Source organism: Pipistrellus kuhlii, unplaced genomic scaffold (assembly GCF_014108245.1).
Source record: "Pipistrellus kuhlii isolate mPipKuh1 unplaced genomic scaffold, mPipKuh1.p scaffold_m20_p_1, whole genome shotgun sequence".
Classification (NCBI taxonomy): Eukaryota; Metazoa; Chordata; class Mammalia; order Chiroptera; family Vespertilionidae; genus Pipistrellus; species Pipistrellus kuhlii.
In genome coordinates this window covers 60,417,537-60,429,681 of record NW_023425404.1, presented here as the reverse complement: position 1 = coordinate 60,429,681, position 12,145 = coordinate 60,417,537, and the positions used below count along the sequence as shown (strand labels likewise).

Below are 12,145 nucleotides of genomic sequence, written 5' to 3'. Positions count from 1 at the left end.
TCAGACTGTTTCATGTATCCATGCCCCTGTTTCTATCCCAAATAATTTCTTTATTGCATGTTTCATATCTTTGTTCCTCAAGCTATATATTACCGGGTTAATGAGTGGAGTAACTACAGAATAAAGTAAAGTAGTTATCTTCTGCATTCCAGCTTTATGTTCTGATGTTGGGCTTATATACATGACCATCACGGAGCCATAGAAAACAGAAACCACAGCCAGATGGGATCCACAGGTAGAGAAAGCCTTTCTTCGTCCAGCTGCTGAGGGAACCCTCAACACAGCTTGTAGAACCAGAGAATAGGACACCATGATACAAATAAAGGGAATAAATAAGAGCAGAGAACTTAAGGTGGAGCTAGTTAACTCTATTGCAGGGTGTCTGGTACAGGTGAGGGCCAACAGAGGACCTGGGTCACACAGGAAGTGGTCAATGACCCTGGAGCCACAGAAGGACATTTGGGAAATAACTGTGATAGGAATCAAGAACCAGAGGAAACCAAGTACCCAGCAGCTGACCACAAGATTGGTACAGACACGTCCAGTCATAATGGTTGGGTAGTGTAGAGGCTGGCAGATGGCAAGGTATCGATCAAATGCCATAACAGCCAAGAAAAAGCATTCTGTAGAACCCAAGGAGAAGAAAAAATAGAACTGGAGAAAGCACCCAGAGAAGGAGATGACCTTGGTGTCAGAGAGAAAATTAGCTAACATGTTGGGGATGGTGGAGGTGACATACCAGATCTCCAGGAAGGAGAAGTTGGCGAGCAGGATGTACATGGGGGTGTGAAGTCTCTGATCCCAGTGCACAGCACAGATGATTGAACCATTGCCCATGAGGGTCAGGAGGAAGACAACAAAGAAGATTACAAAGAGGAGGACCTGCCCATCCCTGGGGCCAGGGAAGCCCAGGAGGATGAAGCCAGTGATGGTGCTGGAGTTGTTGAAATTTTCATGGGTTTGTGAGCTGTAAAAAAAAAATTGTCAAATCATTGAATGACTGTATATACATACATGACACCACCGTGGGGAATAAAATAAACATTTATGTATGAATAGTTACTATCTTTTCCTAAACCTGAAATACTGTCTTGGTTTATCCTGGGTAGACTAGCACTAATCTGGTCTTGCTGAAATAGATTTCTGATTGTCTAGGTCAGAAATATGATGCTGAGAATTCCATATAAACTGTGAAACCTGATGTTATGGATCTAATGTTAAGATACATGTAGCAGGAAACTTGTAAGGAAGAGAAAACTTTAAATTTTTTTTGCTCTCTCTCCTAATCACTTCTTGGGAACACCTCAAGGCAGAATGACTTTGGATGGTTATATATTTGCATAATGACTTTATGTTTTTCTGAGTAAAAAAAACCCTACCCCAACCTTTGCTAAATAATTCTGCATCTAGACTTGGTTTTGGTTACTATAGCATCTGTAAATAGAAACATGAAAAATAACTTATTTTCCATTATCTCCAATATAACATCAATTAATCAGTAATAAGTTATTTTCAAGTATTGGCATAGCTATCCAAGGAGTCTGCCGGTGGTCTCTTTGGAATAGTCAAAAACAGTAAGACCTCCCTGGATAAATGGCAGAAGGTAGCAAGGGAGAGCTAGTTGTCTATAATGTACTTTTTTGTTTGTTTTTGGAGAGCAAGAAAATCTGTGACAGGGGACCAGAAAAATGAAGAATATTTTGGAACTTATAAAATATGTACAAAAGCTTCCCTCTCTGAGCCAGATCTAGTTTTGGATTTTATATTTCTATGACACGGGTAACTCATGTGGTCAATAAAATTTACCATGATCCTGCTAGTCTATGTATTAACTTATATTGCCTTGGATCTTTTAGTGGCTTAGCTGTGAGATGAACTGGTTTTGGTTCTTGTACCACAAATTTACACTTTCTAAATGCCCTTTCCTCTTTTTTCCATTTTAAGGATATGTGACTATGGACTGAGATTAAGTTTCAGATAGCAAATAGTTATCTTTTTTGAAAGTGAACTTAAACCAGACATAAAATATTTAATAAATATTTCCTTTATTTTACATTAGCCTCATTAAGGATGAAAATATTCAGTATATGATCTTTTCTGGGGTAACCATTTTCCCAAATGCCTCAGTTTTTGAATGTTGAGGCCATAAGAATACATCAACTGCTAATGAATTGTAGGAGTGACTCAAAAGAAAATTTTCTGTAACATGTGACTGTCATGTATGTACTTTAAATTTCACAATGTTAAAAAAAGTCCCTTTTAGGCCTATAGGTTTACCACCAACTCAGAAGAAAGTCATTTAGTCTCCAATAGGTCAAAATAATTTGTTAGTAATTGTGGTTGGGCATCTTTCTTTCTTAAAAGAATATATTTTTATTGATTTCAAAGAGGAAGGGAGAGGGAGAGAGAGATAGAAACATCAATAATGAGAGAGAATTATTAATTAGCTGCCTCCTGGATTGTCCATAGTGGGGATCAAACCAGCAACCTGAGCATGTCTCCTTGACCGGAATTGATTCTGGGACCCTTCAGTCTGCACGCAGGGATTTTATTCACTGAGCCAAACCAGTGAGGGCTGGTTGGGGCATCTTTAATCAAAGTGTTCTGCAGGGTGTTTCTAAATGGTTATTTTGTGTGATAATCACTTTGTCCATCATCTCAAAAAAAGTTTTTTTTAAATTAATTAATTAATTAATTTATTTATTTTTTTAGCACTTTGAATAGTTTAGTTAATGTTCAATGTTCAAGGACTTATTTTCCCGCTCTAGTCTATTTTAATGTTACATATCTTTTTTTCTTTTACCCCTCACATCCAACTCACAAGCAAGATGCTTTTGTTTCTAAAATATGACATACAATTCTCTTTGCTTTGTCTTCACTGTCATCTCCCAAGTTCAAATTATCATCCTTTCTTCCTTGGACTTCTGTGGAAGCATCCTAACAGAGCTCCTCGCCTCTACTTACCTCTGTACCCTCCATTTCTACTCAGCAGCAGAGTTTGCCTTAAAAATGAAGACAAAACAAAACCAAACCAACCCAAAACAAATGATAGTGTTAGACTTTTGAGTAAAGCCGTTCCCTCTCAGAACAACTCTGTCAGAAAGTCTTACAAAGCTGTTTAAGAAATCAGGGAGGTATTTTAGAATACAGGAATGGCCATCACCATTTTATGCTCAATCTAATATATTTAACCAGACTGTATTGTTACTCACCTTAGGCTGGTTAAGTCATCATCCTTCATTGACTGCAGAGGGTGCTGCGCACACCAGTAGAGTCAATTAACTATAATCACCTTTTTATGGTTTACTTGTTAAATTAGTTAACTCCAGAAAGGTTGAAGTAGATTATGTCATTGTGAGGAAGACATTCCCTGATAATTTAATTTTCCCTCAAAGTTCAGTACAGCAGAAATCTTGGTATATTTATTTGTTGGCCCTATCTCCACAGCCAGTCCAGAGATATCTGATGACAATTCAATTCTTTCCTTTAACTTGTTTGTGTGAAGACTGCCACATCTGTAACCCTGGGAAATCTATTTCTGGAAAATACTTAAGAGTAAGGATAATTTTCAAGATTAGGATGACTGGTATGCAGCTGGATATAATAGGAAAAGCACTGAATTTAAAGTCAAGAGATTAAAAAAAACTAGTTATAGAAAATTAATACTCAGATTTCTAAGCTATAAAATGGGCATAATTATGTCTTCTTCGAAGGGCTGTTATAAAGATTACTAAATGAGGTAAGTATCTGTGTAAGTACCTTGATAATTGCCTGACCCATGCTTAAGAAATATTGGTTATATGTTTATGACCATAGCAAATTCAAAGAGAACTATCAGTAAAGACTAGTAGATTATATTTTTTACTCTTCTAAACACTACATAACCTTATTACCTGGATCAGCAAAGGCAATTCTAAACTGAAACTTCTCAAAAATTTCTCTTTTGCTTTCATAGAGAGAAGAGATAGTCTTCTTGGCAATAATTGGAGTGGAGAAAAGAGGGGAAATGGTTCTGATAAGGATCCTAGATTGTGTCTGCTGAAGGAGGGAGGCGTTATAAGCACAGCCTTCCAGGAAGTAAACCCTGTTCTTCCTGGTCCTTGAGGATTGCTTTACTGCTGCCTACAAGGAACGGTGTCAAGAGACTTCTCTATGGTTGTTATTCACTTCCCTTGGGGCCTGCCTTAATTTCTGTGTTTTTTTTCCCTTTTTTCTTTTTTGTTTTTTCCTTTGTTTTTTCTTTTATTATGCTAAAATAGTGGTGCTTTTAGGATTTACATTATTGAACTCTCCAAAACAAAGTATGGGGCGTGTTATAGTATACAGTACACCATTTTCATACATGTACAACTTTGGTGGATGAAAATGTCTCTTAGCAGTAATACTGGATTGTAGCTTCTGGTTTTACCAGATGCACATTAGGGCTATTATATAAGTAAAAATCTCTCTTGTGATACTGGAAAGTGATTAGAATGTGCAAACTGATGTAGTAGCTTTCATCCGCCTCTTAAAGGGTACCACCACAGAAAGTCCATTTAAGATGTTGGTAGGTTTAACAAAGTTGGAATGCTGGCTCTGTTGAATTGGGCAACAGTTCTTCAGACCTGGCTCAGAGCTACAATGCATTTAGTATATTAAAGCAGCTGACACAATGACTTTTTGTGGGCCTTCCCAGGCCCTGGAGTTTTTCTGTTAATTTGCCACACTAGGTCATAAAAGATCTCATTAACATTTATTTTTGATTTTGCAGAGGATTCTAAGAATACACAGTTGTTCCATTGTCTTGCTAGATTTTGACCTTGTTCCTTTCCTACAACTCTTTCATCTTCCAAGTCACACTTATTACCAACCAGAATCATTGGAACATCATCAGTGTCTTTCACTCGAAGAATCTGTTCTCTCAGATCTTGTAAATCATTAAATGTGGATTGTGCTGTGATGGAATAAACTAATGCAAAGCCTTGTCCATTTTTCATGTACAAATCCCTCATTGCTGTAAATTGTTCTGTTCCTGCAGTATCCAAGATTTCAAGCATACACTGTTGTGTATCAACTTCAACTTGCTTTCTGTAAGAATCTTCTATCGTAGGATCATATTTTTCAACAAAAATTCCTTGAACAAACTGTACAGTCAGAGCAGATTTTCCAATACCTCCTGAGCCAAGAACGACTAGCTTATATTCATGCATGGTGCAAATCTGTCAAAAGCTAGTACCTCTGATTCTATTATATTCACCAGTTAATATTGTTCATCAGATTTGTTTTTTAAATTTCCTTGGTTTTTAGATTCACTCGTTGATAGTTACGTATTTGTTGTTCATAATTTTTATTTTTATTTACTTTCTCTTCTGAAAGAACCCCCTTCAGCAATTCATATAATTCTGGTTTGGTGGTGATGAACTCCTTTAGCTTTTTATTTTTTTATTTTTTTATTAGTGAAGCTCTTCCTTGATTTCTCTGGTAACCCAGTCCTTGTTTAATAGCATGCTGTTTAGTCTCCATGTGTTTGATTTCTTTGGATTATTTTTATTGTAGTTAATTTCCAGTTTTAGGCCATTATGGTCTGAGAAGATGCTTGATATGATTTCTATCTTCTTGAATTTGAAGAGACTTTGCCTATGTCCCAAAATGTGGTCTATCTTTGAGAATGTCCCATGTGCATTTGAGAAGAATGTATATTCTGTGGCTTTGGGGTGGAATGTTCTGAAGATGTCAATTAATTCCATCTAGTCTAGTGAGTCATTGAGGATTGATATTTCTTTGCTGATTTTTTGTTTAGATGATTTGTCGAAGGGTGACAGTGGGGTATTAAAATCTCCTACTATGATTGTATTGCTGTTAATCTCTCCCTTAATGTGCTCCAGCAGTTTTTTTTTTTATATATTTGGGTGCTCCCGTATTGGGTGCATATATATTTACCAGGGTTATTTCTTCTTGTTGGATTGCTCCCTTTAGTATTATGAAGTGGCCTTCATTGTCTCTTGTTATGTCCTTCACTCTGAGATCTAATTTGTCAGATATAAGTATTGCTACCCCAGCTTTCTTTTCATTTCCATTTGCCTGGAAAACCTTTTTCCATCCCTTCACCCTCAGTCTGTGTGCATCTCTTTTTCTGAGGTGGGTTTCTTGTAGACAACAGATGTATGGGTCTTGTTTTCTTATCCAATCTGTTACCCTATGTCTTTTGATTGGAGCATTTCAACCATTTACATTTAATGTTATTAATGATAGGTACTCATTTGATGCCATTTTTATTCTATACCCCTGTGTTCCTTCTTCTCTTCCTATTTCTTTATTTTTACAATAGACCCTTTAGCATTTCTTGCATTGCTGGTTTGGTGGAGATAAATTCCTTTAGTCTTTTTTTGTCTGTGAAGCTCCTGATTTCCCCTTCAATTTTGATTGATAGTCTTGCTGGGAACAGTATTCTTGGATTCAGACCCTTTCTTTGCATGACTTTGTATATTTCATCCCATTCCCTTCTGGCCTGATAAGTTTCTGTTGAGAAATCAGTTGTTAGTCTGATGGGGGTTCCTTTATATGTAACTTTCTGTCTCTCTCTGGCTGCTTTTAAGATTCTAACTTTGTCATTGGTGTTTGCCAATTTAATTATAATATGTCTTGGCGTCGGTCTTCTGGGATCCATTTTGCTTGGGACTCTGCGAGCATCTTGGATTTGTGTGGGGTTTTTCTTCTCTATCTCAGAAAAATTTTCTGTCATTATTTCTTGAAATACGTTTTCTATATCTACCTCGGTTTTTTTTCCTTCCGGAACCCCTATTATTCGAATATTGTTTTGTTTTGCATTGTCCCAAAGCTCCCGTAGGCTCTCCTCCTGCTTTTTAATTTTTTTTTCTAGAAGCTGCTCTAATTGGGTATTTTTTTCCATCTTGTCTTCTAGCTCACTGATGCGATCCTCTGCTTCTTCTAGTCTGCTCTTGATGCTTTCTATTGAGTTCTTCATAGTAGCGATGTCATTTTTCATTTCTTCTTGAGTCATCTTCATTTCCTCTTGGGTTTTTTTCATTTCCTCTTGGGTCTTACTCATATTGTCAAATTTGTCTTCCATTCTTTTTAGCCATCTTAAGATCGTTACTCTGAATTCTTGCTCTGGTAGGTTGCTTGCCTCTATATCGTTTACTTCCTTTTCTGGTGAAGCCTGCTTTTCTTTCATATGCGGGCTGTTTTTTGGTCTCCCCATGATCTAGGATGTCTGGTTGTGGAGTTCTCTCTCTCCTGCTTTGATTTAAAGGCACAAAATACAACACAACCAGGTACAACACACAAGGCACTGAATAGATATGTGTTTGCGATATTAATAACCACCAATAAGGGTGACTAGAATCCAGCTAACAAAAACATACAATCAAACAAAAAGCATAGGCAAATCAATCTTATAAAAGAAAAGCATACAACTTCAGTAAAGTTAACATTCAACATACAACTTCAAAGAGTTAGAGAGAAAGACTGTTTTGTTTTTTTGTTTTGTTTTGTTTTTAGGACAACTGCAAGGGAGGTGTGAATGGGTTTGGAGCAGGTAGTTGGAAATTAGATATATACAAGTAGGGTGAAATTTTAGGAGGGGGTAGACAGAAGGAATGGGGGAAATCTAGAGCAGGAAAGGGTTAAGATAAACAGGGTATCAAAGGAAAAGATTGGAAAGAGGGTGAAGGCATAAAGGTAGGGTTGAGATAGAATAAAGCATTGGAGAAAGAAGGATAGATAAAGACTGTAGAACAGTAATCCTGAAATTTAAAAAATATATATATAATCAAATGAAATAAAAATAATAAAAATAAACAAAAGAAAATAAGATGAAAAAGGTAAATTAGTAGTAGTAATAATGTTGATTACATATACAATGTAATAATTATCAAGATAAAATCAAGTGAGGAAAAAGAAAAAAAATAGTTTCTCGAGTAAACATTGCAAATAATGAAAACAAAAATAAAAAAAATTAAAAATTAAAAAAATAATAATAAAATTTAAAGAATTTAATTAAAATTTGCAGAAATGAAGGTCATTCGCTTCCTCTATTGTTATGATCCAGTCCTGATTTTTAGGCAGGTTTTGCTTTGCTTTTATTACACTAGAGTCAATTTGTGAATTAGCCTCTGGGGGCAGTGTTTCTAGGTTGACTTCCAGACTCTGTAGGGGTGTCGAACTCAATCAGAGAAGAGGCCAAAATCTAAAATCCAGCCTAAATCGCGGGCCGAATGGTTTACTGAACAGTCATAAACTGTCATTGTGATGGAAACGCAGCGGAGTGCAGTGATGACAGCGCTGTGCGGGCCACATTGCAAGGCCTGGCGGGACGGATTTGGCCCGCGGGCCTTGTGTTTGAAACATGTGCTAGAGCCTCTTCAGCTTTTTTTTTTTTTTTTTTTTTTTTCCGTCCTCTCTGAAGCTGGTACTACGGAGGGGGGGAGGGGGCAGGTCCGAGCAACTGGAATCTCCCGCAACTCTCCGATATCCCTCCGAGCCAGATCCAAATGTGTTGCTCTTTAGACATCTCCCCTGTTAGGAACCCCGTCCACTTTCAAGGGTGACAACAGCCCAATAGCTGGGGCTGCTACTTGTAATCACCGCCCTTCTCCTCAAGCTTCCGCGAGCGCCTGTGCGCACGCGCTTTTTGTTTTTGCCGCGAGCGCTCTCCACCCTCTCCCCGCAAAATCTGACCTTTTCGCTGAGCAGTGGGGCAATCCTGTGAGGGCAGGTGTTCGCGCCGCCTGGGATCCGAGTTCTGGGGGTCACAGATGCTTGGTGGTCGCTGCGGCTGTGGATATTCAGGCCTCTGACACGATCCTATCTTCCTCTCAAGATGGCGAGGTTTCCCTGTCCAAGCTGGTAGGTAGCTCCGGGCAGGGACACAGCCCTCGTGGGTGCTTCCCTGTGAGGGGCACCTCTGTCAGCAGCCCCCCAGCAGTTTCTTCTGGTGTTCACTGTCTCCCAGCTTGCCGATAAACACTCACAGCACAAGACCCTCAGTTGCTCTCTCTTTCTGCTTCGGGAGAGGGCTCAGAATCCGCCCATCTATTCTTCCGCCATCTTACCTCCTCTCTATTAGTGAAGCTCTTTATCTGGCCTTCGATTCTGAGTGATAGCTTTGCTGGATAGATTATCTTTGGCTGTAAGTTCTTACTATTCATCACCTTGAATATTTCTGGCCATTCCCGTCTGGCCTGCATGGTTTCTGTTGAGAAATCAGCTGACAATCGTATAGGTGCTCCTTTATAGGTAACTAACCTGCTTTGCTCTTGCTGCTTTTAATATTCTCTCTTTGTCTTTTGCTCTTGGAATTTTAATTATGATTTGTCTTGGTGTGGTCCTCTTTGGATTCCTTTTGTTTGGACTTCTGTGCAGTTCCTGGACTTGTAAGTCTATTTCTTTCACCAGGTGGGGGAAATTTTATGTCACTACTTCTTTCCATATGTTTTCGATATCTTGCTCTCTCATCTTCTGGGACCCCCATAATTCTGATGTTGGTTCGCTTGAAGTTGTCCCAGAGGTTTCTTACATTATCTTCAACTTTCTGGATTCTCTTGCCTTCTTGCTTCTGCGGAGGAGTGTCTTCTGGCTCTTTATGTTCCAAATCTTTGACTTGATTCTTGCGATCTTCCATTCTGTTTTTAGGACTCTGTATGGTATTTTTTATTTCAGACAGTGTATTCTTTATTTCTTGTTGATCCCTTATCATTTCTCGTTGATTCCTTATTATTTCTAGTTGATCCCTTTTCATAGCCTCATAGGTCTTATCGATCTTTTCTAGGAAATTCTTGAAAAACCTTATCCTTATAAGCGTAGATTTGAACTCTATATCCAGTCGCTTTTTGTCCTCCATTTCTTTCGTTTGTAATCTATTTCGTCTCAGCATTTTCGCAGCTTCCCTGATGGGGTGGGGTTTCAGGGTGGAGCCTACAGCTTTGGCTTCTGTCAGCCCTGCCCTATGCGGCTCCTGAGTCTTAGGGTCCTTCAGTATTTGTTGCAAGCACCTCTAAGAGAAAGGTGCCCTCGATTTTCGCCTGCTACCAAACAGTCTAGGCCACATGTGTCAAACACAAGGCCCGCGGGCCAAATCCGTCCCGCCAGGCCTTGCAATGTGGCCCGCACCGCGCTGTCATCACTGCACTCCGCTGCGTTTCCATCACAATGACAGTTTATGACTGTTCAGTAAACCATTCGGCCCGCGATTTAGGCTGGATTTTAGATTTTGGCCCCTTCTCTGATTGAGTTCAACACCCCTAGTCTAGGCTCTCTCCCAATGAGCCTGGTATTGGGGTTCAGTTCAGTTGGAAGTGGAGTTGGAGGTGGAATTCAGAGCAGTCTAGAGCCCCTGTCTCCTTCCCGCCAGGGCAATCCCGCGGCACAGCCAACCATCCCTTCTCTGCGCACAATGTGCGCGTCTCTGGAACCTCCTTTCGCTGCTCCCCCGGGGTTCTGCCTTACAGCCCAGCTCCCTCTGTTTGAGCCTGGGTCCCTGAGGGTCTGGCCTAGAACTGGGGTTCAGAGCAGTTGGAACTGGGGCCCAGCACAGTCGGAGCTTTTATCTCCTTCCCGCTAGGGAACGCCAGCCAGGCACTCAGCCTCCCTCCTCTCCGGCTCCGTCCTCTCCATGCGCGCGCCGCGTGTCTCTGTACCTTAGGCTTTTACAGCTCCTCCGCACTTCCTTCTGGTTTTCTCCTTGCTTCTAGTTGTAGAATTTCCAGTCAGTTGACTTTCCTGTAGTTCTGGGTAATGTCCATTTTATATTTTAGTTGTATTTTATTGAAATTGTTGTGTGCGGCTGCGGCTAGGTGTTTACCTGTGCAGCCATCTCTTTTTTCTTTTTTCTGTTCAAGTTTAAATAATGCCTTTGCTTTAAACCTCTCCCAGGTGGAATGAAATATTAGCAAAAAATGGATTGTTATATAAATTAACACACCAGAAAGCGTATCTCTAACTTCCCTAAGTGCTGACTATGTGGTCAATGAAGAATTTTACGAACCTGAAGGGGATAAAAGTAGCTCCAGATGTTTATAATGGACCTGACATTCACAACTAGGCCTCAAAATTATTACAAACTAGACTGCCACTCTCAGATAGGTCATGCTGTTCTGGTATTGGATATAACATCACAAGTAAAATTTCAGTCAAGGTTCATCTAGGACAGTGGTCGGCAAACTCATTAGTCAACAGAGCCAAATATCAACAGTACAATGATTGAAATTTCTTTTGAGAGGCAAAATTTTTAAACTCAAACTTCTTCTAATGCCACTTCTTCAAAATAGACTCACCCAGGCCATTATATTTTGTGGAAGAGACACACTCAAGGGGCCAAAGAGCAGCATGTGGCTCATGAGTCACAGTTTGCTGACCACGGAGCTAGGATCATGATAAAATGAGACAAAATTAGACTGCTTTGTAATTTTGTCTAAGCGCAGAAAAAGCAAGATTACTGTACCACCCATACACTACCAAATATCCTCCCTTCTTGGCTAAAATGAGTGACTGCTATTTTATTTTTATTTATTTTTAAATTCTTTATTGTTTAAAGTATTATATGTATCTCCTTTCCCCCCTATTGACCTCTCCCCAGCTGCTCCCCCCGCCCCAGCACATGCCTCACCCCCCATTGTCTGTGTTCATTGCTTTTGCTCATATGCATGCATACAAGTCCTTTGGTTGATCTCTTACTCCCTCACCTTCTACCTTCCTTCATAGGTTGGGCAGTCTGTTTGATGCTTCTATGACTCTGGTTCTATCTTTGTTTATCAATTTATGTTGTTCATTATATTCCACAAATGAGTGAGATCATGTGATATTTATCTTTCTCTGACTGGCTTATTTTGCTTAATATAATGCTTTCCAGTTCCATCCATGCTGCTGCAAATGGTAAGAATTCCTTTTTTTTTTTTTTTTTTTTTTTCAGCAGCATAATATTCCATTGTGTAGCTGTAGCACAGTTTTCTAATCCACTCATCTGCTGATGGGTACTTAGGCTTGTTTCCAAATCTTAGCTATTGTAAGTGCTGCTATGAACATAGGGGTACATATGTTCTTTCTGAGTGGTGTTTCTGTTTTCTTGGGATATATTCCTAGAAGTGGGATTACTGGATCAAATGGAAGCTCCATTTTTAATTTTTTGAGGAAAAGCTGTCAATGCCAC

At 39.4% G+C, this 12,145-nt stretch overlaps 2 protein-coding genes across 2 annotated transcripts; both read right to left on the bottom strand.

Annotated features, from left to right (window-relative positions):
* LOC118703878 (olfactory receptor 11G2) lies at positions 1 to 3,241 on the bottom strand. Its single transcript, XM_036411516.1, has 2 exons — positions 3,213 to 3,241; positions 1 to 967 (listed from the first exon to the last, which is right to left on the bottom strand). The coding sequence occupies exons 1-2, from the start codon at positions 3,239 to 3,241 to the stop codon at positions 1 to 3; spliced, it is 996 nt and encodes a 331-aa protein (XP_036267409.1).
* Positions 3,242 to 4,228: 987 nt separating this feature from the next.
* LOC118724188 (ras-related protein Rap-1b-like) lies at positions 4,229 to 6,215 on the bottom strand. Its single transcript, XM_036447204.2, has 2 exons — positions 6,204 to 6,215; positions 4,229 to 5,217 (listed from the first exon to the last, which is right to left on the bottom strand). Exon 2 carries the CDS (start codon positions 5,187 to 5,189, stop codon positions 4,635 to 4,637), a length of 555 nt encoding a protein of 184 aa, XP_036303097.1. The 5' UTR covers positions 5,190 to 5,217; positions 6,204 to 6,215; the 3' UTR covers positions 4,229 to 4,634.
* Positions 6,216 to 12,145: the final 5,930 nt, after the last annotated feature.

Excerpts from the sequence above, each read along its gene's own strand:
- LOC118724188 (XM_036447204.2), bottom strand. The coding sequence starts at position 5,189 with ATGCATGAATATAAGCTAGTCGTTCTTGGCTCAGGAGGTATTGGAAAA.
- LOC118703878 (XM_036411516.1), bottom strand. The coding sequence starts at position 3,241 with ATGAAGGATGATGACTTAACCAGCCTAAG. Across the intron at positions 968-3,212 it reads GATGACTTAACCAGCCTAAG|CTCACAAACCCATGAAAATT; the intron begins GTGAGTAACAAT and ends TTTTTTTTACAG.